This window comes from Cyphellophora europaea (genome assembly GCF_000365145.1).
Source record: "Cyphellophora europaea CBS 101466 unplaced genomic scaffold supercont1.5, whole genome shotgun sequence".
Classification (NCBI taxonomy): Eukaryota; Fungi; Ascomycota; class Eurotiomycetes; order Chaetothyriales; family Cyphellophoraceae; genus Cyphellophora; species Cyphellophora europaea.
The window spans coordinates 1111460-1132049 of NW_008481811.1; the positions used below are offsets into that span (position 1 = coordinate 1111460).

Genomic DNA, 20590 nt, shown 5'->3' on the forward strand with positions numbered 1-20590 from the left:
ATGAACCTCGTTCGTATCACGACGATGCAGTCGACACTACTCAAATCCGTGGTGATGGTTCCCTAACTCCTTGTACTCGTCCTCCTCCTGATCCTGAGAATGTCGACTCCCAAGATCGAGATCTATACCGGCCCTTGGGTCGATTGGTCCAAGGGTGCGCTTCTGGGCAGCACCATTACCCTGTCTAGAGGTACTGCTCCCATCTTTACTGCATTCCTGGCCTTCTTCATTACTATCGTTGGGGCATGCCTCTGGCGGAGCATTTGCTTCACCATCCATCAGATCTCTGCTTCGCCCAAGCCAAAGGATGGCATGCACCATCAGCATCAACTGATCTTGAGGAACACCTCGTCACCAACGGAGGCTACGCGGGCTTTCTTTGAATCTGCCTTTTTCTGGCGCAAGTCCGGCCGCCGTTCCTTCGCCCGCAGCGTACCCTTGGCTTCTTCGCCATTCTCTTCAGTCTTGCGCTGACTGCCTCGTCTATTCTCTCCTCTCTAGTCGCCCAGAGCTCTGGATCTCATCGATTGATCACAAGCAATGACTGTGGCTACTTCGCCTACGACAACTCCTCTTCTCTCGAAGTGCGAACCAAGGCCATGACATCGAAAGACCTGAATGATACCGTCCTTGCTTCATCCTATGCTCGAACCTGTTACGAAGGCAATGATAAACTCAACAAGCTCCAGTGCTCGAGCTACGTCAAGCCTGCCTTGAAATGGACGGCGCCGAAGAACGCATCATGTCCCTTTGATCACTCTATGTGCAAAGACGGCCTCGTTTACCAGCTCGACACCGGTATCATCGAGTCCCACGAAGATCTGGGCATCAACATGCCTTCCTCTGGTCGCATTGGCTTTCGCAAAGTTACCACCTGTGCTCCCATCGTGCAAGATGGTTTCGTGTCCAACCAAACGAGCGAAGGGACAGATGGCTTGGGCCTAGAAGGCGACAATGTTCGCCAGTACCACTATGGTGGCATTGCTGCGGTTGGCCTCGACAACACGACGTACTGGTATAATACCCACGCGTTCGTCGGCGGCTGGGGGTACGAGCTCGAGTCCATCACCGCATCTCCCGGTTCTGTCGGCTGGGCCCCTATTCCCGAGCTAGCTCGCTCCGATGCCGATGTCACTCTCATCTTCCTCGCCGCCAATGCTATCAAATACTACGAAGCAAACTCCGACCCTTTTTACTCCTCGAATTTCGAAGCCAACGCCGGCACCTTGCTTGGTAGCGATGTGAGGTACTATATTGCCGATGAATTCGTTTCGGTCATGGGCTGCACAGACCAATACCAATACTGCCATCCCTCCTCACGCTCCGGCCCCGACAAGTGCACACCCCTGGCAGACTACGCGACCGCCTGGGCTTCCATCTACGACGACAAACTCAGCTTCAACGACGTCCAACAATTGGTCGCCAGTCGCATTGGACTCAATTCCCGCGGCTTCAGCATCCACCATGGCATCGGTGGCCGGGGAGCCTCCGCACTGCGCGCTCAGGACTACGTCTCGGACCGCAATCAGCTCCAGATCCGCCCAGATCAGTGGCAGGTCGAGATCAACAGCTGGTTTGATGTCGGCCTGGCCAAGCTGCAACGCGCGATGGTCCAGTATGCCACAGGCCCCGGCTTTACGCCCGAGGGCACGTTTGTACAGAAGCCTCAACCAGATGAAATCATCTCTCGCGCCATGTGCGGCAGCCAGATGGTGCGGGTGACGGACGGCACGACCTCTTTCTCTGTCCTGGGCATATCGATCATCTTCGCCGTCGGCACACTGATCATTTTGACCTACCTCGTGCTCGAGACGCTCGTCAGCTCCGTCCAGCGCAAGTTCCACTGGGGCGACTATCGGCGCGTGCGCTGGGGCATGGACGACAAGCTGCAGGTACAGCGCATGGCGTTCGAGGGAGCGGGCATGGGTGGCGAATGGAAGAACCTCTCCGGCATGGTACCCGTGACGGCGAAAGCAGAGGAGTTTGCCGGGCTCGAGCACGTTGATCCGGAAAAGCCTAGGCTCGGGGGTCAGTGGAATCAGTCGACGAAGGCGACACGGAGCAGTATTAGCTCCCTGGGCGAGGTGCATCATCATGGGTTGGCTAAACCGGTGCAGATGGCGGCTATGCCTGTTTATGACCGCCTGTCGCAGCAGGCTGTTGATTACCTGAGTTCGGTGTACCAGCCGCTGCCGGCGCATGCTTAGTGATACAGTGGGGCTGTAGAACGAACACATGTATGTCCTTCAAGGTAGATGATGTGGTGGAGTTATGTGTGCATGATAGCGATGGCGTTCAGACACTGCCCCCTTGGTAGATAAAAGCCGACATACGACGGCCATAGATTACTGCCCTTATCATCTGCTACCAGTTGTTTGGATGTAAGGTGTTCACAATATCATTGGAGGCCTATGGCCGTCGAGTTGTCAAGGCAGAGCGAAGCAGACCTCGGGTGGCTGCAGCATCAGAAGGCACCACAATCTGTCAGCTCGCCCTCGTGATTACAATCTGTGCAACACGTGCTATCTTCGACAGACGGCTTCACTACATCGCCTGCAACAAAGGAGTTGCCGTCGGCAAGGTTCTCCTGGATCTCGAACACAGATCTCCCTGCTGAGACTCAAGCTCACCAAGCCTTTCAGCTCCATCCTCAGGCGACACGGTTCAAGCGCCGATTTGAAGCGGGAGTCGGGACGCGTGTCGCCATCCCTGTCTCGGAGAACCACTGGCTGCCTTTCCTTGCATGGCGATGGGGTTGATCATGTTACAGCCTCGTTCGTGCCGCTGGCGATGCAGCTGTCCACGGTACTTGACGACACCTGTGCGGCCAAGCGTCTATCTCGCGCATCAGGGCGCCGAGAGACGATCATCGCGATTGAGTCAAAATGTCTTCTTCTCTTGACCATCTCATTCCCAGTTCGACTTGCAGGCAATAGCCTCAGGCTAAACGTAAACGCAGAGAGACGAGCACGACTTTTACGTCAAGCGCATTCCGAGCTCAGAGAGTCCCCAGGCAACAATTAGGGGTGCCTTCGCCGCGATCGTGTGTTTCGAACGCGATAAATTGGGACACAGCAACATCGGCCTTGAGCTCGGGAAGACCACTTTCTGGAGACAGCTTGATAGCTCGACAACTCGAGCTATCCCAATAAATCCCGACAAGGCAACCAAATCGCCAGAAACAGCCTGGCTTAATTAGCGAGCAAGGCGGCCCCAAAGCCACTGACCCAGCCCGCCTGGAAAGTTTGCCTCGACAAGCCAATTATCGCCCCCAGCGTTGGCTGCCTAGTAGCTAGCCCAAAGCCACAAGAGCGGCACCCACGATGCTGCCAACATCATACCCAACACCACGCTTAATGATCGTTGGCGTCGCGACCTTCACTTTGTTCTTCCTAACATTCACGTCCTATCTTCACCGTCCTCGGTTCTCCACCAGCATTCCCAGCCTCACCGGCTACCTCGAACGCTACTACGATGGCGCCTCGCTACCTTCACAGTCACACCCTGCCGTCACCGGCGCCCGACAAGCATCGCTAGACCAAGTCCTCAACGCCACGCTTGGCTTCACCTCCATATTGGCCATCAACCTTCCCGACCGGACCGACCACCGCGACCTGCTGGTCCTTTCCGCCGCCCTCTCCGACCTGGCCATCACCTACCTCCCCGGCGTCAACGGCAGCCAAGTCAATCCCAAAGCCCTGCCTCCGAAACTCATGCCCGACATCTCGCCCGGCCGCATCGGCAGCTGGCGCGCCCACATCGACGCCATCTCGCACATCGTCGAGCAACGCCTCCCCAGCGCCCTCATCATCGAAGACGACGTCGACTGGGACGTCCGTCTCCGCCCTCAAATGCAAGCCCTGGCCCTCTCCGCCGTCGCCATCCAAGAGCACTCCCCCTCCTCCTCCTCCTCCTCCTCCTCCTCCTCCTCCAGCAGCAAACTCTCCTACGCCCGCCTCCCCTCCCAACCCGCCCCGGCCCTCACCCCCTACGGCTCCACCTGGGACCTCATGTGGCTCGGCCACTGCGGCGTAGGCCTCAACGCCCACGCACCCATGGTGCTGCAGAGCGACGACCCCACCGCCGCGGCCAAGAAACACTACCGCTCCTGGGAGGCCACGGGCCGCACCCCGCTGGCCGACTACCCGGACCACACGCGCGCCGTGTTCCGCCAAACCAGCGGCGTCTGCAGCCTGGCGTACGCGGTCTCGCAGCGCGGGGCCCGGAAACTGCTGCTCGAGCTGGGATTGCGCAGGCTCGACCAGCCGTTCGACGTCATGCTCAGTGAGTGGTGCGGTAGCGGCGAGAATGTGTGCATTGGTGTCGTGCCGCAGCTGTTCGACCACCACCGCCCGCCCGGGCCGGTGGGGAGGGAGAGCGATATTGTGGAGGGGGGCGAAGGGTGGCGCGACGAAGGGTATACGGCGAATGTGCGGTGGAGCCTGAAGTTGAATCTGGAGAGGGTGTTGAGGGGGGAGGGTGTGGTGGACCAGTGGGCGGATGAGAGGGAGGCGACCGGTTAGATGATGGGGACGAAAATGAGTTTGGGGATTGAGACAGCGGGGGCCAGCGGGGAAAGAGCGCGGGATATTAGACGTTCCAGGGTAAAGTCGTGGCATCGTTCGTCGATGTTCCCGCTTGTTTGGCTAGTTGTTTTGGACAGGAAGAGAAGACACTGATGCTCCCTGGGAGCTCGTTGAATACGCACACAAGAGCCTAGAGTGAAAGGGCGATTGCATTATGTAGCGGGAAATGCGTTCGACTATATACGAAATGATCAAATCTGCGCCGGTAGCCAAAGGGTATCTTGGGGGTATAATATGCTGGCGGATCCGTGCCAGACCAATGCGTCCGTTCCGTACCTGTAGAATCATCCAAATGCGCCTCGTTCCTTGCCTGCAATTGCGTTCCCATCGTTCGTGCACTCGTCATTCACGGCGAGCAGTTGGTGATCGGTCGTCATCCGTCGTCCGGACACTGTCATAAAAAGGCATCAACTCGTCTTGCGAGCCACACAAAAACCCAGGAGCGGTATAACGCTCGTGGACTTCACCGCGACGAAAGCGTATCTTCGCTGGCGTTCCGGCTCCGCAGGCGCGCAATGGCCGCCTGCTTGTTCATCATGCGGTTGGTGCGCCGCTGCCTCCTCTTGACGGCCAGCTGCGGACTCCACACGCCCGCAAAGAGATCCTCGCACTCGTCCTCGTCCTGCGAGTCAAATTCAACGTCGGCGTGGCGGTCACTGCCTGGTCCGCGCTTCGGGCCTGGGCTTGGACTCCTCGCCGGGCTGGTTGAGGAGTTGCGACTGTTGGAACGTGCAAACGGCGCAGAACCGCCGCCGCCTCCGCCACCGCGACTCGGCCCGTCCAGGTTGCGTAGCTGGTCGGGTGGTAGCGGCAAGATCTCGTCATATGCTGTTTCGAAGTCTTCGTTGTCGTCGTTCTCCCATGATACGCCAATGCGGATCCGCTTGGTCTCCAGAATGTACTTGCCCACCTTGTACTTCTGGCTTTCCTCACTTGCCTGCACGTACTTCCAGCCCAGCACGGTGCCACAGATGGCGCAGCTGATGTCGCTGACCATATGCTGGCCCGTCACGAGATTGCGTGGCACGGCCTTGTTTTGGTAGGTGTTGGGCAGGTTTGCGGCTGGGGTATTGATGTGCGATGGCGTGCCTTGTACCAGATAGGCGCGGCCGTGGCGACCGGTAAAGCCTTTTGAGATGATCTGCGAGGAGAGGCAGAGGTCGGTGCTGCATTTGGCACAGTGCAGGCGCGACGAGTGACCGGAGAGGAACTTGTCCGATTCAGCGGGAGGTGTGATAGGAGAGCTGGCGGCGACGGCTGGGACCGGGGTGGGAGAGCGGTGGAAGGGGTTCATGGAGGAAGAGGAGACCATGGATAGGGTGGAAGTGGTGGAATCATTGCTGTCGGTGCTGGACTGCCGGGACTTGCGGCGGAACGGAATGCTCGGAAGGAGGTATTGAGGGAAGATGGAAGGTAGCGGGTCGGAATTCTTGCGTAGGAAAGACATTCCTGCTGCTGTCAAGGTCACATATGCGAGGGAAGCGTTGGTTCAAGGGCACTGGAGGCGCGTTAGATAGGATCGGAGGCAAGAGACTCGGAGGGCTGGGATGAGGCCCTAGATACGATGACGTCTGTGTCTATGGTGTGGTTATGATAGGTAGCATTGTGAAACTGTGGTTTAACGAGCAACAGGAGGGGGAAGGAAGTGTCATGGGTGTGGACCAGCCACTATGTGAGAAGGGGGAATTGGAATAGCTGAAAGGCGGGCAGTCCTTGCAGGATCATGGTAGTACTTTGAGTGGTGGTGTGCATCGCGCGTGACATCTGACCGGCGCGGGGTTAATGGCGGAGTCATCCTGCATATCGATAAGCCAGATCTCACGTGACTCACGAACGACTTCCCGAGGACTCAAGGAGGTGTGACCGACTCTTCATTCATCTAATACACATCTTCCATTATCGACCCTTTGCCCGGTCAGTAGCTTATCTCACGAAGCTGAACCATGGATTTGACAGCGACAAGATCAAGCCATATCTTCAATATAACGGCCGGGCAAGACCTTGAAGCAATGAGGTATAGTACTAGTGCATCCCCCAAATATACGGAAGCAGAAGCACTCCTGAAGTCATGCCTTGATCATGTTCTACGAAGTATTCATGATCATCTTCAGCGCCTTGTGCTGTGCTGCTGCACCGAATGTCTCGTATGCTTTCTCCCCATCCTCTTGCAAATTGAATTCTGCTCGATTAGTGAACAGTCACTCAAGACTTTGGTCTGGAGTACTCACCATGAGTGATCAATTGCTTCAAATTCAGAGTGCCGGCTTGGAACATCTTCAACAGTGTTTCTGTCGAGGTAGTGTTGACAAACCCCATAGTTATCGCTACTTACGTTAGCAACATGGGCCCGAGCCGAGCCTGACGGGTAGGTGACTGACCGATATTGTATCCCCACAACTTCTCAATGTGTAGCTGACACGGTGCTCCGTGCACACCGATGTTGGCGATGTTACCGCCGAAAGCAATCAAGTCCTGGCAAAGCTCAAAGGACGCGGGGATGCCGACAGCTTCTATAACGACATCGCACCCTCTTCCATTCGTTAGTTCCATGACTTTCGCCTTCACATCGGAACTGGCGTCAATAGCGTGGTCGGCTCCCATCTTCCTGGCAGCTTCCAAACGACCGGCGTCCTTGTCCACAGCAATCAGAATAGATGGTGACAGCAATTTGGCCGTCAGCAGTGCACTCAACCCCTATCAAAGAACATGTTAATACGAAGAGAGGCGACGATGACGGATAGCGAAGAGAGTCATACCACTGGTCCCGTCCCCACGATCGCTACCGATTTGCCAGGCTTCACATTGCCCGCAAGTACGCCGACCTAGACTATGTCAGGTGACTACTATGGACCATGCAAGACCAGTGGCTTGCTGTAGCTGGGGTCACTTACCTCGTAGCCCGTGGGTCCAATATCGCTCAACATCACCAAGGCTTTCTCATCCACCCCTTCTGGAACATGATGAAGACTGGCATCGGCGAGCTTGATTCTTACATACTCAGCCTGCGTGCCATCGACCGTATGCCCAAGGATCCACCCGCCTCCCTTCTCTGCATCCCATTTCGTCAGCTTGGGCCACCCTTCTCAATGCAGGCATTGCTCACCACAATGACTGTACATGCCGTTCTTACACATCGTGCAGCTGGCACAGCTGGTGATGCATGAGATCAGAACCCTATCTCCGGACTTAAAGGCCCTGACCGCGCTTCCCACGTCTTCAATAACCCCAACGCCTTCGTGGCCAATGGTGACGCCTTCCTTGCATGTTGGTACGTGACCTTGAAGGATGTGCAGGTCGGAGCCGCAGATGGTGGTATGGACGATTTTGACTATGGCATCAGTAGCGTCTTGGATCTCTGGCTTGGGCTTGTCCTCGAGCTTGATCGTGTTTTTGCCACGGTATACAAGGGCTTTCATAATGGACGGCTGTCTCTGTGAGTTTGACTGAGAGTGGTATGACAATGATATCAATAGTGAAGATGACTATCCCTCCACTCTATGGCTATACAGCTTTTTCATGCGAGCTGAGTGGCAAGACGGGTTGCTCTCTCGTGGCTATATGGTTACTTGGTAGCTGGGCCTTGTGCAAAGAGGAGACTCTGTTGCCCTCGGTCGAGTTCAGATGAGGGGTCCGGTATGCGTCTCCTGATCTTGCAGCTACTGGTCCAAGGTCTGGCGTACGGTGCTGAACGCTACCGGCAGCTTTTCATGCCTACATCCCCGCCTGACTCCCGGCAATGCAGGTAATACGAGATATACTAGAACCCGACTGGATGTAGAGGAGGCTCCAGGGATAAGGGTCCCAGACTGGCGACCCCAAGCCTTTTACTGTCAAAGCTCCCTCCTCAGAATTTGTGGTAGGTGAGAACATTTCAGGGTCAAGCTTGAAACGTTAGGCCTCGTCTGCACTCAGCCGTTCGGTTTGCGGGGAAGTGGGGATTTCCTGGGGAAGGTGGAGGTGCGGGAAAACACTGTCCAACGGTCTCTGCAGTGTCGCAAGATTTCTGCAGCCTCTTTCGGGCGAAAGGAGATACAATATCAGGTCCTGTACCGAATGCTGTTGTGTTTGAAACATATCCTCTCTTGACCAGGAGACAGCTTGCTGCCTTACGGTCCCTATCCGATGAAGCATTGAAGTCCTCAAAGTTCCGAACCTTCGAAGCCCGATCAAGTCGTTCGTGGTTAAATTTAGTCCCTTGAGGCCTTTTACTTCAGTATACAGCATGACCGAGAGATACGGTGATCCTCAAAGTCGTCTGGAGGCACTTCTATTACATGGAGATTATTCTTTGAACCACAACCAATCAGTCAGTCAGTCCACCTCCACGCTCACGGTGCAGCTTGCTCACATCATCTCAGGTATAGAACATGGACAATAGTCCTATTGTTAACGAATGCTTGTTGAAGGATATAACCGAATTGACACGAGTTTGTTATTCACAGCAACGACATCGTGCTGGAGTCAGCCACAACAAGACGATGGATCGTGGAATCCGTTAGCTTCACCACGCAGCCTGCCCAATTTTGACTCCTGAAATCGCTCCCTCTGTAGACTCCCCCGTGTAAACCAGTTTCCGGTTCTCAACCCGTCCTTCCTCCAGCTCCAGGCCTATCTGATCCGATCTGACCCTGACAAAGACGGCTGGGGAGTAGTGCCAAGCAGAGAAGACCTTGGTGAAGCGATAAGCCACGTCTATATTCGCTGACTCGAATACACCAGCCACATATACATTACACCATAGGGCCGTGCAGGATCTCCCTTCCTCGCTTGGAACTCGTCTGTTAGGCGAAGAGTATAGTTGAGGATAAGCTCCTCGGTACCCCGCGTCGTTGGCCGGTCTAGCCCAAGCTCTTGAAGTCTATCCGGCGCCTCAGGCACAGAAAGCACCGAAGCCACTCCCCAAGCAGCTCTTTCTTCAAGCTCGAGCAAGCTTTGGCAAGCTTTTCGGTCTAACATGACGTGTCGTTGTGCAGAGCATAGAGCAGCCTCCTCAGGGCGGGGAACAGCAACCTACAAAGCTGGAGCGTCCGCTTGTGAAACCGGGCGGCCCTCTGTGTCTTCCAGTCCCGCCAAATAGATCTCACAATGCTGCTCTCAGCTGCATTTCTGACTCTATCCCCTCTCCTCTTCTCTGCTTTCGGACAAGATGTCACCGTGCCAGACACGTGTGTCGACGGCTACACAGCCGGCACAGACGTCGCCCTCGTCACGATACCCTACAGCTACGACCAAGTCATGTCCATCATCGGCTCCTACAAAAACCTGACCTGGTCCGGCAACCCGGACGACACCGTCACGCTGAACGGCACCGACAACGTCGTCGGCACCGCCCGCACATACGACCTCTCCGGGGCCCACGTCATCGAGACCCTCCTCACCTACGACAAGCCCCCCTCCCCAGGACCCTACAACGAAGTCCACAACACCGCCAACCTGACCGTGCCGGCCTACAACGTCTCTTTTTACATCCTGTACGACGGCACGGTCGTCAGCAGCGTCTGCGACGGCAGGGCCAGCATGTTCAACTTCACGGCGCATTACTGCGGCACGAACGCGACGACGACGGGAATGCTCTTGCACATGTTGCACTCGGGTGATGCGATGACGGTCGGCAAGTTCTTGGGAGGGCAGAACTTCACGAGCTGTGAAGCATTGGGCGGAGGGAATGGGAGTGCTAGCCCGACGCCCAGCGCTCCTCCGACCGCCTATACGGGGGCGGCGGCGACGATGCTGGGGTGGTCTGTAATGGGTACTGTCGCTGTTGCGGTGGGGGCGTTCTTACACCTCTAGCAGCCAGATGGTAGCTAGCAGTCAATCTAGGACCTGTGTCCTCTCCTGATCCTTCTTCACACCATATTAAAAAGGAAATCTGATCTCGTACTTATGTTCAGGGTGGGCGAAGAGCGGTGTCGATATTGAACCTCGAACACTGCAATGGTTGCGTGCCAAGACTTTCACTGCCTGAGGACAAAGATCTACTCCCCCTCATCTATATTCATCTATGATTGCCTGATTTACGTCACACGTTCCATGGACACCACTATAGCTCCATATCATTCATATGTATTCCTTGGGGGATGCTTGTGCTCGTCCCCCTGGAGTGGCTGGCTGACTTTGCCAAGTCCGAGCAGTAAGCGACATCCCGTTCCTGTGACAGCATATGGGGAGCTGGAGTATTGGGGTAGCAGGAATTCCAGCTGGGTCCAATCGGTTGCGTTGCGTGAAAATCATCGAAATGATGGCTTGATGACCCCCTGGGCGCGCTGCATGAGGCGTTCGGGCAGGTTAGATTCGTACCTGGACGGACACATTAGCTATGATTGAGAGTGCTGTCAACGCTGTGGGTTACTAACATGTGCTTGGTCCACGTATACATCAGGCTTCTCGTGTCGGCTGGGTCGATGATCTCCTCGACGCCGAACTTGTTGGCCACGCGTATCGGGTTCTGGAGGTTGATGTACTCGGCTTCGAGCTGCCGGTAGACGTTCTTGAAGTTGTCGCCTGCTCTTCTGAGGTCGGCGACGTGGTTGACTTCGATGCCTCCGTCGAGCGGTATGGAACCTGATTCGAGACTTGGCCTATATCGTGTTAGCTTGGATGCTTCATGGAGGGATGGATTGACTCGCCATGCCACTCTCGGGGCGGGATCGCGACTGTCAGCGAGAATGACTCCTCCAATGCCATAGCATCTTCGCACGATGCATGAGAATATGGGAATGGTCGTGGTGTGATAGACCTTGAACAGCTCAGTTCCCCACTTCATCACGCCGCTCCTTTCGGCGACTGTCCCCACAGCGAACCCGGGGATATCGACCAGCTGGATGACCGGGAGCCCGAACACATCACACAACTTGAGATGCTTCATCAGTTTCTGGCACCCGGCGGAATCCAGCGCACCGGAGTTGACCATGGCATCATCTGCCACCACTCCCACTGGGTAGCCCCCCAGCCTGGCGAGGCCGACAACCACGGTTCGCCCCCAGTGTGGTCCGATCTCGAAGAAAGAGCCCTTGTCCACCAACGGCTCAATGATGTCGCGTATCCTATACGACCGTTGCCTCCTCCGTGGGATGACCGTCCTCAGCTCAGGACACAGTCTGTAGCCATCATCCTCCGCCTCCACCACGGGCGGCAACACGCCCCCATGGTTCGGCACATACGACAAAAACCTCGCAATCTGTTCGTAACACCCCTTCTCATCCTCGGCCACATTGTCGATCGTCCCATTCCCGCAATGCACCGCCGGCCCACCCAAATCCTCAAAGCTCAGATCCTCCTCAAACGTCGCACCCTCGACGATCTTGGGCCCCGCATTGAACAAACTCCCCACGCTCCGCGCAATGACGCTGAAATGGCTGACCGCCGCCCTCGCCGCGCCGAGTCCCACCGCCGGCCCCACGACCGCCGCACACTGCGGGATCCCCAGATCCAGCTCCTTGACCACATAGTACAGCAGCGCCAACGTCGGCAAATAACTCCCGCCCTCGCTCTTGTACGTCGTGATACTCCCCCCACCACTCGCCCCGTCCACCAACTTCACCATCGGCAGCCGCAAATGCACGCTCAGCTTATCCATATAGACCGTCTTGGGCATGAGCGCGCCATCCGCATGCCCCGCCCTCAGCGTAAAGTCATCCGCCGTGAGCAGCACGGCCCGTCCGCCCACGCGCCCAAACCCTTGCACGTTGTTGCTGGGCGTGAAGTCGCCGACGACCTGGCGGTGCTGCTCCGTGACGTCGCCGCGATCGCGCCGCGCCCGCGATGCGTCGTCGGCGGGCGTGACCCACGCGGTGGTGCCCGCGAGCGAGCCGACTTCGCGGAAGGAGCCAGGGTCCAGGAGAAGTTCGATGCGCTCGCGCACCCACAGCTTGCCGGCGGCTTTGTGCCGCTGGTAGCCGGTTGAGGCGGTGCGGGGCGTGGCGGCCAGGGCGCGCACCTTGGCGAGCTCCGAGAGCACGTCGGACCAGTCGGCGGGGAGGTCGGAGTTGAAGCGGGACTGCTTCTTGGTCGTGGCGGTGCTTGGTGAAGAGGGTGGTAGAACTGGTTTCACCTGTTGGGAGAGTTGGTGGAGGCGGGAGGTGGCTTTAGAGGCGCTGTCGTCACCCATGATTGCTGTCGGGTCAGATGAATGTTGGCATTGCGTTGTCAGACGTTCACAGATACCGTTACTGGTTCTGGCATTGTCTCTCTTGACAAACAAGCGACTCCCTCGGCGCTTCTCGGTCCACTCGGTTCAACGTCGACAGCGCAAAACCCCCCTCTCCCCGCTTCCCCAGCTTCTCCTACTAGTAGCGAAAAAGTGGGGCAAGGCTGAGGCTCCTTTTTCGGAGACTCCACTTACATTGACTCGGTGCCTGCCAGGTGCTTAGCAGCTTTCTGCAGTAAGAGTACTGTATAGACACGTAGTCGAGTCTAGATCATGCACCGACGCCAATCGACTTCTGCCCAACGGCGAAGCAACTCCAAAGTCAACGACGAAAAGCACGAGAGGCCACAAGGCGCGGGAAATAGTAGACCTGCACGGGCTCCGCCATCGTGGCGCCCGCGGGCATCCTCGACGGCAAGAACGCCACGGTCAACGACCAGGAGTTCCGCTGGGTCCAGCAGCAGTATCCGCGAGACCCAGTGGACGCGGGAGACCAAGTCGGTCGTCGACGGGAATGTGTGGACGAGCGCGGGCGCCGTGGCGCGAGCATGGACATGTTTTGCGTTCTGGCTCAAGGAGAATTTTGGCTTCGAGGTGATGCCCGCGCGCACGGGGTGTGCGACGCTGGACTTTGAGCCCAGGGATCAGGAGGGCGTGGCGAGTGTGCTGCCCAAGAGGTTTGGGCCGGATGGGAGGCAGATTTCGACGCATGTTTATGCTTGATGGCGCATTCTTGTGGGGGTGGAGTTTGGAGTAGTTGAATGGGTAAACAAGTGGTGGTTGCTATTTTGTCCGAATGGATCGTTCTGAAAGTAGCATGATTTCACTCCCGCTCGTTGAGATTTGTCGCGGAAGGCGGCCGCGTATTGCATGGAAATCCTCGACTCCTCCGCGTTATCATTACAGTCGTCTTGCCACATCGGGCAGTATTCTGCTTCTGGACATAAGTATGTATCATACAATATGAATAGCAGTCTCCGCCACCCTCTTGCTTTGTGCTAGATCGGTGGGACGAGGCATCGGAGCTTCGAATCTGAAGGGTCTGAGGCCTTGCAGCGCAGGCCGCGGACTGCTACGACCACAACCCATTGACCGGTACGTAGAAAGCTCCATATCTTGGAAAGCTACGTGTCGCGATTCCAGTACTTCCATGCATGTCTTGAACCTCTTGGAAGACTTGACTATCACTTCTTCCCCAGAGCTACGGCTCCTTCCTCCTTCATGTCCTCAAGCAGCTCATCAACTCGAGCGAATCGAAGCTCTTCCACCGTCTCACTCCATAGCTTGCCACTGATGTGACGCCCAAGGACGCTGTACATCGTCACAGGCCACCTGTAAAAGTCAGTATCTGGCTCACCCAAGCCAGCGGAATCTAGACCCATCAACGGAGATCTACACTTACGCTCTGATGGTCCAGTCGGTGAATGAACCGTGGCTCTCCTGACCCAGCACTAAAGCGGAATGTACGTAGATTCTAGCGCCATCTATCACCGTCCTGCCCATGATGGCGTGGAGGAAACCGAAGACCGCCTTGATGACCCACGAATCGACGTTGGACAGAAAGTCGGTGCTTTTGACCGGGCCGGGGTTGCAGCAGTTGACTATGATGTCGTCTGGGTCGACCGCCTCTGCCAATCTGGCGCAGAACATGGTGATCAGCAGCTTGGATCTAGAGTACTGTGTGAAGCCGTCAAAGCCCTCTGGCCGGTCGAGAGAGTCGAGGAGGTTAGTTTGGTCCGCGCAGTCGATCTTGGTGCCGAGGGCCGCATCGCTGGTAATGATTGAGAGACGGCCTGGACCAAGCGGATCCGTAGAGGATGATGACCTCATCTTGGGAAGAAGCAGAAGGGCGAGCAAGGCCGTGCCAAGATAGTTGACCTGGATGGTTTTCTCGCGCCGACCACCTTCCTCAACGCGCTCGAACTTCATCTTCCCCACTCCGGCGTTCAGTACTGCAACGTGCAGGCGGTCCAGCTCCCGCTCACACCTTGCGGCGAAAGCTTGGATGGAGCGGTTTGACTCCATGTCGAGCTCCCAGATCTCGATCATCGCCCTGGGGAACTCCGTGCGAAGGCCTGCGGCTGCGGCCTCCCCCTTTTGGACGGACCGGACTGCCATGACGAGGAGGTGTGGGCGGAGCTTGAGGAAGTGGCGCGCGCATGCCAGACCGAGGCCTGTGTTTGAGCCTGTCACCAAAGCTGTCTTTCCGACCAGGTCGATATCTGCCGGTATTGGCGGGACGCTGAAACAGGTCTGCTTCCAGAAGTTGCCGAAGAAACTTGCCTGGAAGGATGCTTTGTTCTCTAGCTGTGAAGACATGTTGTGTTGAAGATTGGGACATGCCAGGTCAACAATACCTCAGTAGAGACCCTGCAGGAAAGACGGGCCCGACGCAAGTCTCGGGTGTTGTGTTGATAATCGAGGTGGTATCTGCTTCGACCAGAAAATGATAGTAAGGAGGCCTTCGGCACAGCTGGGCTACCTCTGGTGAGATCCATGCCTTGCCTTTGAGGCTTCGAGGCGCTGAAATCATACATCCGCCTCTAGCAACTCCGTGGAGTCTCGAGGTTGTAATACTGCCTTGAGAGCCATGCCGGGGAACTTTTTCTCGCATCCTCATTGGTTCAGGTCTCGGGCTCACAATCCACGGGGTCCAAATTATCTAAAGAGTTTGGCAAGGCTAGTAACAACCCCGCAACGAGCATCGCAAGCCAGTTGGTTCCGTTTGTCGGAATGAACGTTGGTACATCGAAGGTTTTTGAATCAGGTTGTGAGGCTCGCGGACATGGAGCTAATGCTACGCTAGCGACTGTGCGTACAACGATTGCTCCCAGTTTTGTACAGGGAGCTTGGACAGCAGATGTACAATACACGCGGTCGGTGGAGGTGTCTATGTCAGCATCTCGGTATATGTCTGATGATCCGGCGGACGGTCACGGCGCTTGCGTATTTGGTTCCTCCGGAGGCCTATGATATTGCGGAGACCTTGCTGACGAGTGACGCCCGCTGTGATCTTTCTCGGTCGAAATGTCGGCTGAAAGTTTACGCCGTATCCACGGGGATATCCTCAATATACTTTTCTAGGCGCGAAAGCGCACTTCGCTCAATTTGTCGTGCCTCCAAATGCTGATCAGCCGCAAGGAGGGCATCCTGCAGCAACCACATCTCCCTTACGACAGCGGGATTGACCTCGCCATACCCGTACTCCATAAGAGTAACAACGGACCGCATACTTTCGACGGCGTCAGAGAATGCTGCAAGGTCGTCCTCAGCATACGTTGGGTTGATGTCTATCAGTGTCTTGATCGCGCAAGCGACGTTGCTTGCGTGGACGCGTTGAACCCTCCTCGCCATCGGGCCGGCCGCATCAATGCCCTCGGAAACGGAAGGCCACTCGTCGAGGAACTCTGCTTTTACAAGTCCGGCTAGGATGCGCAGTAATGCTGTTGTATCACCATTCGGATGGACGCCCGTGTCGAAAATGGCGCGTCCGTACTTTCGCAGCGCGGCGATGCTGTTGTCACGAAGCATCTCATATTCTTCTGGCAGAGGGGAAGCCATCGTAAGAGTAGATAGAGGCTCCAGCGTGCTCTCGCGCCCGATAGAGTGGATGTCGAACCGATAAAGACCGCCGCAGGCCTCTGCGCCGGTACTGTACAAGTGTTGCGCCTCGATCTGTTTGAACCACTGATGTGCTGCAGAGATGATGGATTTAGGAGGTCCAATGGTGCAGGTATCCCATTGAATGCAGAAGTATAGCTCGAATAAGCCAGGATCGAAACGTTCGAAAAGGATTTCGGCGTTGAGGGTCCAAGCCCGGTGTATAAGCGGTGATAGTGTCTGGCTGAGTGGTGAGTAGTGCCCAGGACCTGTGACGTCGATACTCTCGGTATAGCAAGATGAGCTTGGAGAAGAAGACGTCGTCGTTGACGTAGCGCTGTCTGGAGAGGACGCCGCATCGACGAAACTTATGACGATTTCTCGCAAACCACATAACATGGTGGGGAGCGGGTGCGTCTCTGGCACACGATTCTTGACTAGGGCAAGGAGATGAGTAACCAGCATCTGAAAGAGCTGCTCGTGATGCAGTACCACCATGTAGTGCATGATTTCAAGCAGATTCCACATAAGTGCGGGACCGTCGAGCGCTAATATCTCCTCCACCAGTAGGAATGCCTTTCGGGCCATTCTGCCGGCCATAGTACCTTCGCCTCGACTCAGGAGGTCTGCGACCAATTTGATGGACAGGCTGATATCTTTCGTTCTCTCGGGCGAAGGCCAGTCCGTTTGTACTCGCTGCTGACAGTACGCCTGGGCAGCGACATCTGTTTGCACCATTTCGAAGAATGCCGCACTCCATGTTTTCACGTTGGTCAGAAAGGTGAGCATCAAGCGGTCGTGTGAATTAAGACGAAGAGATGCCGGCAGTGAACATAAGCATGTGTGAGAACTTCGCTTGGCGCGAGCCGATATCCCCTTTTCGCGACTCTGTCTCGGTGCCGGCGTAGCTACAACCGACTGTCTCGAATTCTTGTGGAAGCCCCATTTGGTAAAGCGTTTCTTGTACATCTGTGTTCTATGAGTTTGGGCAGCACTAAAGTCAGCATGTTTATCCGGTGCGGTTGGTGTCAGGTGACGAGGAGGAGAAACAAGCAGCCGTCATCTAGGTGGAAGCATAGCTTACGTTGCCTTCAAGCCATGCTCACGTTCCATGTATTGCATGACATAACGCAGCTTCCGGCGTTCATGAACGTACAGTCGCTCAATCTCCGGATAGAAGGCCGCCCATTCGATATGAGTTGGCACGCGTTGCGGCTCTGGCACCATGGGCACGCCAGGCCGGGTAGACCGTGGCATCAACGTAGGAAATGTCATTGTGGTGGGATGAAAGGAGCATGGTGATGTTTCTGCATGGAACTTTTCAAGAACGGCTCAGCTCGACGATGGTGAGGTGATTGAGGTGATTGCTAAGCCTCCTCAAGGGGAAGAGAGAAGGTTGTCTGGGTCTTGGCAATCAGGCGCCTGGAGCGCGACTCGCCAATCAAAGGCCAGGAAAAAGTTTCGTGCATAACTAGCGTCGATCTTCCGGAGACATTCTGCAGAGGCACCAGAGCCAGACCCAAACTTGGTGAATCACCAAAACTTCGGGGACCGTGTCCTCGGGCTCGAGGAGCAAGGCAGAAATGCTCTTTACGACGGCATCGGGTCAATATTCGCTCTCTGGTCCACTCGGACGAAAATGTGGACTTTACGCAGACATTCCGTTCCGCCCCCGGGCAAGTAATGCGCGTCTCAAATTGCTATAAACCCTGAGAGGTACCGCGTTGAGGTTGTGGCTCGTGGTTAGTCTTGCATTCTAGCATGTTTGTGTTTAACCTAGCGCTAGTCCAACCTTCCTGATTCCTGTTCCTGTCTGCATAAAGCCCCCGGTTACAATGGCTGCTCTGGACGAAAAGCTCAACGTGGCTAGAGACGAGACCAACTCGACCAAGTCCTCGTCCTCGGACACTTTCAGTGGGAATGATGGTGGTGAGGTCGACAAAGCAGTTCTGGATTCCTCGACTCCAGAAATGAGCGATGATGATTATCCCCACGGCATCAAGCTTGTACTCCTCTCCGCCGCGTCTCTAGTTTCGGTCTTCTTGATCGCATTGGACCAGGTGAGCCTTCCAGTACACTGACACTAAACAAGTGAGCTAAACCCCGACGTTCATAGACCATTGTTGGTACCGCCATTCCCAAAATCACAGACGAGTTTCACGGTATCGACGACGTATCTTGGTATGCAGCGGCCTACTTTATGACCTTTGGCGCTGCACAGCCCTCTGCCGGAAAGATCTACAAATACAGCAACCTCAAGTGGACCTTTATAGTCTCCATGATCATCTTCGAGGTTGGCAGTCTGATCTGTGGTGTTGCGCCCAGCTCCGAGACCTTGATCGTTGGACGTGCCATTGCGGGACTAGGTGGCGCCGGCCTGTCAGTGGGTGGCACCAGCATCATTTCCTTCACCGTCCCACCGGCAAAGCGACCTATGATGATGGGCCTGATAGGAATGACCTACTGTGTTGCTGCTGTTCTTGGCCCTATTGTCGGTGGCGCCTTCACCGATGGCGTGAGTTGGAGGTGGTGCTTCTACATCAACTTGCCAGTTGGAGGAGCTGCCACTCTGGCAATTTTCTTCTTCTTCAATTTGCCGGCCGCTGCTACCGCTGCATCACCACGAATCTCGCTGACGAAGAAGTTGCTGCATGTGGATCCGGTTGGCATTTCCTTGGCCATGGGAAGCCTCACCTGCTACATCCTCGCCCTTCAGTACGCTGGAGTCAGATACTCGTGGAACAGTAGCCAGGTCATTGGTCTCTTCTGCGGCTTTGGACTCCTCGCGATTGCCCTACTGATATGGGAAATCTGGTTGGGCGATTACTCCATGATGCTGCCGAGGCTCTACAAGTCACGCTCACTCTCGGCCACTGCACCCTTCGGCTTCTTCTTCATGGGAAGGTTAGTACTCCTCTGCAAAGATGTTGCTTCTGTTGCTCTCCTAAGGTACTGTCCCAAGGAGAGCTCGGGCGCAGCTGTCAATGCCGTCTTAGCCTTTTCGTACCGACACAAGTTTACTGACTGCTCCTAGCTATATCATCCTCCTGATCTATCTCCCCATCTACTTCCAGAGCATCAAGGAAGCGAGCCCCATCAGATCCGGCGTCGACAACCTGCCTCTTGTGCTCGCCGCCGCCGTATTCGCACTCGCTGGCGGAGCTGTCGTCATGCAGACCGGACGCGCTCAGCAAGTCATGTTCGGAGCCTCCGCGCTCGCCACCGTCGCCATCGGACTCATCTACACCTTCGAAATCAACACCTCGACCGCGAGATGGGTCGGTTTCCAGTTTTTCGTCGGTGCGACCTTGGCTTTCGGCATTATGCATGGCCTGAGCGTCGCCCAAGCCTACGTAGGGCCTGAGGATCTTGCAGCCGTCACGGCCAACCTATTGTGTACGCTACAAATCCCCCTCGCGAGAATCGTTTCAGAGAGACACTAACCATGAATATGAAACAGTCTTCCAAACAGTCGGCGGTGCATTCTCGACTTCCGCGGGACAGTCGGCATTCTCCAACAGACTACTTGCAACACTGCCCAAGACAGCCCCCTCCGTAGATCCAAGCCTCGTCTTCCTGACAGGTGCCTCGGAGCTCCACAACGTGTTCCCGCCAGACATTCTGCCGGGCGTTCTTGAGGCATACATGACCGGTCTGAAGGCCGCCTTTGCCGTCTCCATTGCCTTTTGTGGTACGGCATGCTTGGTCAGCCTGGCGATTCCCATGAGAAAGCTTCCTACTCATGGAAAGGGCAATGGTGCTATGGCTATGAGCTAGGTTTTTGAGACTGCTAGACGCTCTTTGTTCACAGAGGTCTTTCCTCGTGGAAGAATGCGGAACTTTGTATCATCTACTACTGAAAACTCTAGCTGGGGCGCCGGGCAGCGAATGCTATCTGGGCGCTCATTTTGGTGGGGAGAGGAACAGGTGAAGGCTTCATGATATATTCCGTTAGGACTACATACACTTATTTAGATGTTTGTATATACGTAGATCAGCAATGAGTCAGACAGTCCTGCTCCTGATACGTTCCACGAAAGCTGTGGGCTACTGTAGCATCCCATATAAGGAACCTCCTACTGGTGGTCTTGCAACATCTATCCTGTTGCGCTGTTGCTAGGTATGGCCTTCACTCAACGTATACATATCTACACCAAGGCGAGGAAGGAGGTCCTGGCATGAGGCCATCAAATGAGGGCCCAACGTTTTTCTCGTTACGAAAACGTAGCGATGCGTTGATACATGGCCTGCCGATACT

At 55.7% G+C, this 20590-nt stretch overlaps 8 protein-coding genes across 8 annotated transcripts; 3 read left to right on the forward strand and 5 right to left on the reverse strand.

The window, feature by feature from the left end:
• Positions 1-99: 99 nt before the first annotated feature.
• HMPREF1541_05695 (uncharacterized protein) lies at positions 100-2207 on the forward strand (the record flags this gene model as incomplete). The annotated part of the gene is made up of 2 exons (XM_008720034.1): positions 100-404; positions 464-2207. 2 exons carry the CDS (start codon positions 100-102, stop codon positions 2205-2207), a joined length of 2049 nt encoding a protein of 682 aa, XP_008718256.1.
• Positions 2208-3323: 1116 nt separating this feature from the next.
• Positions 3324-4523, forward strand: HMPREF1541_05696 (uncharacterized protein; the record flags this gene model as incomplete). The annotated part of the gene is made up of 1 exon (XM_008720035.1): positions 3324-4523. The coding sequence occupies one exon, from the start codon at positions 3324-3326 to the stop codon at positions 4521-4523; it is 1200 nt and encodes a 399-aa protein (XP_008718257.1).
• Positions 4524-5049: 526 nt separating this feature from the next.
• HMPREF1541_05697 (uncharacterized protein) lies at positions 5050-6033 on the reverse strand (the record flags this gene model as incomplete). Its single annotated transcript, XM_008720036.1, has 1 exon — positions 5050-6033. One exon carries the CDS (start codon positions 6031-6033, stop codon positions 5050-5052), a length of 984 nt encoding a protein of 327 aa, XP_008718258.1.
• A 637-nt stretch (positions 6034-6670) lies between these two features.
• HMPREF1541_05698 (uncharacterized protein) lies at positions 6671-8002 on the reverse strand (the record flags this gene model as incomplete). The annotated part of the gene is made up of 6 exons (XM_008720037.1): positions 6671-6765; positions 6815-6910; positions 6965-7280; positions 7343-7408; positions 7478-7635; positions 7690-8002. 6 exons carry the CDS (start codon positions 8000-8002, stop codon positions 6671-6673), a joined length of 1044 nt encoding a protein of 347 aa, XP_008718259.1.
• A 2811-nt stretch (positions 8003-10813) lies between these two features.
• Positions 10814-12693, reverse strand: HMPREF1541_05699 (uncharacterized protein; the record flags this gene model as incomplete). The annotated part of the gene is made up of 2 exons (XM_008720038.1): positions 10814-10883; positions 10940-12693. The coding sequence occupies 2 exons, from the start codon at positions 12691-12693 to the stop codon at positions 10814-10816; spliced, it is 1824 nt and encodes a 607-aa protein (XP_008718260.1).
• A 1223-nt stretch (positions 12694-13916) lies between these two features.
• HMPREF1541_05700 (uncharacterized protein) lies at positions 13917-15051 on the reverse strand (the record flags this gene model as incomplete). The annotated part of the gene is made up of 2 exons (XM_008720039.1): positions 13917-14064; positions 14135-15051. The coding sequence occupies 2 exons, from the start codon at positions 15049-15051 to the stop codon at positions 13917-13919; spliced, it is 1065 nt and encodes a 354-aa protein (XP_008718261.1).
• A 723-nt stretch (positions 15052-15774) lies between these two features.
• Positions 15775-17607, reverse strand: HMPREF1541_05701 (uncharacterized protein; the record flags this gene model as incomplete). Its single annotated transcript, XM_008720040.1, has 2 exons — positions 15775-17308; positions 17417-17607. The coding sequence occupies 2 exons, from the start codon at positions 17605-17607 to the stop codon at positions 15775-15777; spliced, it is 1725 nt and encodes a 574-aa protein (XP_008718262.1).
• Positions 17608-18167: 560 nt separating this feature from the next.
• HMPREF1541_05702 (uncharacterized protein) lies at positions 18168-20109 on the forward strand (the record flags this gene model as incomplete). The annotated part of the gene is made up of 4 exons (XM_008720041.1): positions 18168-18392; positions 18449-19236; positions 19367-19728; positions 19793-20109. The coding sequence occupies 4 exons, from the start codon at positions 18168-18170 to the stop codon at positions 20107-20109; spliced, it is 1692 nt and encodes a 563-aa protein (XP_008718263.1).
• Between the last annotated feature and the right edge of the window lie 481 nt (positions 20110-20590).